We start from the raw sequence: 5821 nt of genomic DNA on the forward strand, positions 1-5821 counted from the left end.
TTTAGCTTCACGCGCTCTTCAGATCTTTGCCACCATTTTGCACTAAAATATCTCCATTTTTTTCCGAATAACATCTCTAAGATTCAGCTTTTCTCCCTCATTCACTTACTATTTTCTCCCAGATTTCATGATCTCATATCTTTATAAACACCTCAATTAATGCACTATCAGTCTATTGTTATACATCCAAAGTCATTCTCCAAGATAATTTTCATGATTGCTTGCCTTGGTCATTTTATCCTCTCTTTACCTCCCTTAGTGACTCCTGACACACAAGTCCCAGTGAGGCCCTGACCCATCCAAGGGATTCCGATGCACTACATAAACGAAAAAGAAAACTAAAAACCTTCAGAATTACATTGTTGAACAGGTGGCAAATCACACAGAAAGAAACAAATCTGGGGCAAGTAAACAGCAATGCATCTGAAGGGTTTCATCAAGCCTGGGGAAAGCACTAAATGAGACAAGATAAAGGAAATCATGATCACTAAACAGACACACGTTGGATTGTGCAGAGATCAAACAATGGGAAACACTGGTGAAATACAAAACAAATGTGCACTGAACCCCATTCTGAGCACTGCCATATAAATAGACATCACTCCTTTATTTTTTCTAAATGCAATCAGAATTGAAACATGGCCAGAACAAGAACTGCAAGTCTTGTAAATCAAATCAAAATCGTTATGGATTTATTTGTGGCAGATTTGAGAGCAATAGGATTGACAGTGGGAACTGCTGAGTCATGGCCCAGAGCAATGGTCAGGACTGAGGAGTGTTCGCTGGGACCTCACCCCATAAACCTCTCAGTGATGAATTTCGGGCTGTGCTCGGACCCCCAGACTCTGAAGGCATCTGCCCCACAGATGGTAGCTGAGATGCCAAGTATTAAACTCTATTAAAGGCCTCATAAAAAGAAAACACTGATGTTAACAAGGCTCTTTCCACTGATTTGAATGGGCTTTGGATAGAGGCCTGTACAAACAAGGATGGAGTTGGAAAATGGAAATACATATATATACAAAAAATTGTCAATCCAACTGTTTACCTTCCAAGGATGACCTAGAACCATTTAATTTATGAGTCACTTAAAGGGCAAGGAGGCAGATTGATATTTCTAACTGTTATCTGAATCCAGTATTTGCAAATATTGATTCTTATAATTTTTTTTTTAAATTACATCCCATTACAACCCCGCTGGCCTCAACAGCATTTCTTTCTCCAGTAATATTTCACATATTACAAATATCTATATTCTCACCACCTTCAGTAATTAGCTTAAATAAGTTGAGTCCGTGTCATCTGTTTTGTGCTGTGTCCTTCAGACTGTTCCATTTGATTTCCACTTTGATTCAAAGCTGGGGCTGATCAGTACCAGCTGCTCAGCCAAAGGGCAGATCACACGTTCCCATTCCCCCTCTTTCTTCATCCCAGCTCCCAGCCAGACTATTGTTTGCTACAATTAATTAATCACACATGCCCTGGCTGCCAGTGAGCCTCACAACCCCCAAATTTTTATATTTACTGCATGTCCAATAAATTAATTCCACTTCTGGATAGATGCATAAACACATAGTTATAAACATATATACACAGCACACATCCTTACCCAACCAGATTCATACTTATTATTCATGGATATCTGCTTGACAACTGCTATTATTCTTTCTTGCTGGCCTCTTAACATCAAAATTTGAGAAAATATAGGTATGAATTCACATTTAGACATCTCTGTGAAGGGCCAGATTTTCAGATCTTCATTTCAAACCAATCCCTGGTGACACGGTGACATGGTAATAAGCATGAGAGTCACTGCCCTGGCAGGACCTGACCCTTGCCTGCTTTTGAGTGAGAAATTTCAAATATTATAGCCAGAATTTTTAACACTGCAGCTCAAATCGCCTGACAAATGCAATTTCCTGCTAAAAACCTGCTGTTTTCACTTACATCTTTAACAAATGGTGACAGTTTCCCTCACTGGGTGTTTGCCTTAGGGCTTATTATGCCTATTGCAGTTCAAATAGTTCAGCTGCTCCCAAGGAAATCCTAAGAATTTTCCCATATTTAAACAAGCCTAACAGTCAGCTTGTTGAGTTGATTCAACTGCCCAGGAGCTGGATCAAGGAGCAGGAGTTTGATGGAGGGGGATCAGTTGTTTTTTTGTACCTCTGGCTATTTTTTTTTAAACCTCACAGGCTTTAAAACCTCTTATTTCACACGGCTGGTGAAAGCTTGGAAGCTCAGCTGTGCCCAAAGGGCACAAGCCTGCTGTGGGAGGAGGGACTGAGCCATTTCCAGCTGCTTTCCGTGGTGCATCAGGAGTCTCTACCCTTCCCCCTTTGACCTTGTGTTTCGTCTTGCAGAGGGAGAGAAGGAGGCTGAGGAAGGACCTCACCTGACTGAATGCAGGTGTGAAATGAATGAGGTAAGGTGGGAAGTGAAAACCAGCAAAACAGAAGACGAATCCTGCCTGTGTCAGTCGGTTGGCCCACAGTGTAGCGTTTTCTGGGGAAGGAGAAAGTCTCCTTTTTTAAAACTTTTCTGATTCCTTAATTTCCTATATAGAAAAACGAATGTTATTCCATTTGCAAAATCTAACATTCTTAGAAAGTGGCCAAATGAAGACTGTCTGCAAGACTTCACTATGCTCCCCTAGGGGCTCAGCTCCCAGTGGGAGATAGTTTGAATTTCATAATGCTGTTACTACAACGCACAAAGCAAACCAGGTTAGGACAGGACGAGCATTCCACGGGGATGAAGGTAGTTTGGCATGTCTGCTGCCTTCTCTGCAGCTGTAAGGTGCTCAGTGCAGCACATGGGGAATGAGGAAGATGCCTGTCTGTAAAGATAAATTAACTTTGCCCTGGTGGATTGGATGATATCCTCATCACTGTCGTGTTTGGTGGAGTAAGTGTGAAGCCATGGTGCTGGGGAAACTGAGAAAAACCTACAGGGAAGGTGAAAGCAGAGCTGAAATGCAGAACATCCCACTACAGGATGGAGATATGTATTGACTTCACAAAGCTAAGGAAGAAAAACCCTGCTACCTAGTTGGGTAGCTTTAAATTCCGCGTGTTTCCCATGGTCATGGAATCATGGAATGGTTTGCATTGGAAAGGATCTTAAAGATCATCTCAGTCCAATCCCTGCCATGGGCAGGGACACCTTCCATTAGACCAGGTTCTCCAAGCCCCATCCAACCTGGCCTTGGACACTTCCAAAGATGGGGCAGCCACAGCTTCTCTGGGCAACCTGTGCCAGGGCCTCACCACCCTCACAGGGAAGGATTTCTTCCCATTATCCCATCTAACCCTGCCCTGTGTCAGTGGGAAGCCATTCCCCCTTGTCCTCTCCCCTATCTTCCCTGCCCTCCTGATCCAGTCTGTGGAGGTGGAAAGCAGAATATTCTTTTTTTACTTCTTAATCTAAAAAAAACCCAAACCCCAAAAAAAAAAAAAAAAAAAAAAAAAATCACATTAAAACAATCTCAGATGACATAATGTAGACTAAAATGACTGCACTGATGTAACACACTTAATAAGCCAGTTCTTGAGATGGTCCAAGCAGTATCATCCACTTGGGAAGCTGCTGCCTGGCTGCTGGCCCTGAGGGAGAGAGGGCCATGGATGCCTCGTGCCTCTCCTCCCCCAGACAAGATATTTCTGCTGTCCTCCTTGACACTGCCTTGACTTACACTGACAAGCTGCTCTGCCTGCCCCACAAACGGTTCTCCACATTTTAGAAATTATATTTTCTTATCACTATTTATTAGCTTAAAAGCCCATATCTTTGCTAGTCAAATGCTAATTAATTTCTGTTGGTGTTAACATTAAATTTAAAATATTTTGTTTACTACATGCAAGATGTAACTGGGCAAACTTAAAGCCACTCTACAACCCTTGATCCTCTAAATCACAAAATTTGTGCCATATGCTCCAGTTGTTAACAGTAAGTTTCCATCTGAAGTAAAGGGGAGTTCAGCTGTTGGAGGGTGGGATTTGGCCCCAAAGTTTACAACTCTAAAGTTCATGGACCAAACTCACTCCTAAGTATCCCAAACCAGTAAGGCAACACAGAAAGAAATTACTCTTCTTCCAGGGTGGTGCAATTAGGTCTTGATGGGAACAACTGGGTGGTAAAAACTGATCAAGTTTCTGCAAACTATAATAATTGCATATTTTCACCTAATCAAGTGCAGAAAACAGAAAATGGAATTAAGGGTGGTCATTTGATTATAAGGCTTTTTTTTTGCTGTTTAATTTCTTTATTTTGCAGGTCAAAAATTAAAGTGAGCTTGTTAGGGCTTAGTCTTTTACAGGAAGATCTCTGTTTACATATCTTCCTCTGGAGGGCTTCAGAGTGAAATCTCAAAGAAATTCTCAGGTTTATAAGTAAAATTAATTCAGTAACCTCTCAGATTAAAGAGAGAAAGGATAAAGAGAGGTGTCACTATATGCAATTACCTTTTACTATGGAATCTGTCTCTGTTCTTTTGCTTAGAGAACAGCAGTTTTCACAACATGCCAGTTGTCAAATGTAATTAAGAATAATTAAGAAGGAAAAGTCCACATACTAGCCAGAATACAGTAGTATGAATACATTACAACTCCAAAATAATCTCTTTACTAGATAAGGAAAGGGTTAAAAAGTAGTAAAAGTTCTGCAGATCTGTTCTGTGGAATATTAAAAATTAATGTCTTGTCATCATCATCACCACAACCACATTTATTGTTATTATTGCCAAGGCTGCCGTTAGCTGGATATTGATTAATGCAAAAAGTTACAGGCAACGTGAGATTCAGCAGACTCCAAACTCTGGAGGAGGAGGTGGAAAGTTACCTGGTGGCGTTTCAAGAATCGGTTTTCCTTTTTTGTTGTTCTTCTTCGGTTTTAACTCTTTCCTGCTGGGTTTGAACCGCGGGTGCTCCTCTGTCTCTGCAGCGCGGTGAGGTCCTTCCTCTCCAGGTTGCTCCGTGAAAGGAAAAAACTCTTCCCCAGGATATGGAAAGGAGTAATAATGATCCCTGTTGGTAATTTCCTGCAGGTAATAATCCTGATCGTCCATGGGTACAGCCCGGGACACATCCCCCAGCAGCGCCAGCCCAAAGGTGCAGAGAGCGAGGCAGAGTTGAGAAGAACATGAGCCTTTCTTGCTACGGGCAATCATCGTTTGCTTTTGCACGAATCTCCTCTGCGAGTGCTGGAACTTTTATTTGGAAAGAGGGAAAAGAGAGTTTTGGCAGCTGCCAGAGCCCCTCGAGGAGAGGCAGAGGCTGCCTGTGGGAAGTGCCTCTGCTTCGGGCGAGTTTGCAGGAGTTGCGAGGAGCGCAGCGGGACGGGGCTGCGGAGGGAGGGGGCAGGACGGGATTCATGTGATCCTCGGGATCCTCAGCCAGACGGACAGACGGACGGACAGACAAACGCTCCGCTCCGCTGGCGTTTGCCAGGTGGGATCCCCAGCACCGTCAGCTTCGCTGCTTTTCCTCTCCTGCCTCGCAGTTTTGGGTGGTTGGTGCTGCTCTCCCCCAAGCCCAGAGTTACGCGACAGTTCCCGCTTAACCCCCAAACAGTTTCTTTAGTCTTCCCACGCGCGGCTGATCCACGAGAGGGTTTATTGGAAGAAAAGTCAACTTGGCAGCCGGCCTGCTCCTCCCAGCCCGTGTCCAGAGGGTTTCCCTGCCGCTGGAGATGCTGCGCAGAAGGGGGTGGGCACACTGAGCCTGTGGCTGGCAGGGGTCACCTGCTGGCCCTGCCACCTGGGCATGCAGGAAGGTGTATGGGATGTGGGTTGCTGACAAATAATCCTCACCCCATATATGTT

The 5821-nt window shown here is 43.7% G+C and overlaps 1 protein-coding gene across 1 annotated transcript in view; it reads right to left on the reverse strand.

Moving 5' to 3' along the window:
* The window catches only part of CPXM2 (carboxypeptidase X, M14 family member 2), a 74348-nt gene extending 68812 nt beyond the window's left edge, over window positions 1-5536 (reverse strand). The window contains exon 1 of the mRNA XM_017809349.1: window positions 4840-5536. Coding sequence (XP_017664838.1) covers window positions 4840-5167 — 328 coding nt within the window. The 5' untranslated portion in view covers window positions 5168-5536. The remainder of the gene's footprint in view (window positions 1-4839) is intronic.
* Between the last annotated feature and the right edge of the window lie 285 nt (window positions 5537-5821).

The sequence above is a fragment of the Lepidothrix coronata genome, unplaced genomic scaffold (genome assembly GCF_001604755.1).
Source record: "Lepidothrix coronata isolate B3197 unplaced genomic scaffold, Lepidothrix_coronata-1.0 Scaffold25, whole genome shotgun sequence".
In the NCBI taxonomy this organism is placed as follows: Eukaryota; Metazoa; Chordata; class Aves; order Passeriformes; family Pipridae; genus Lepidothrix; species Lepidothrix coronata.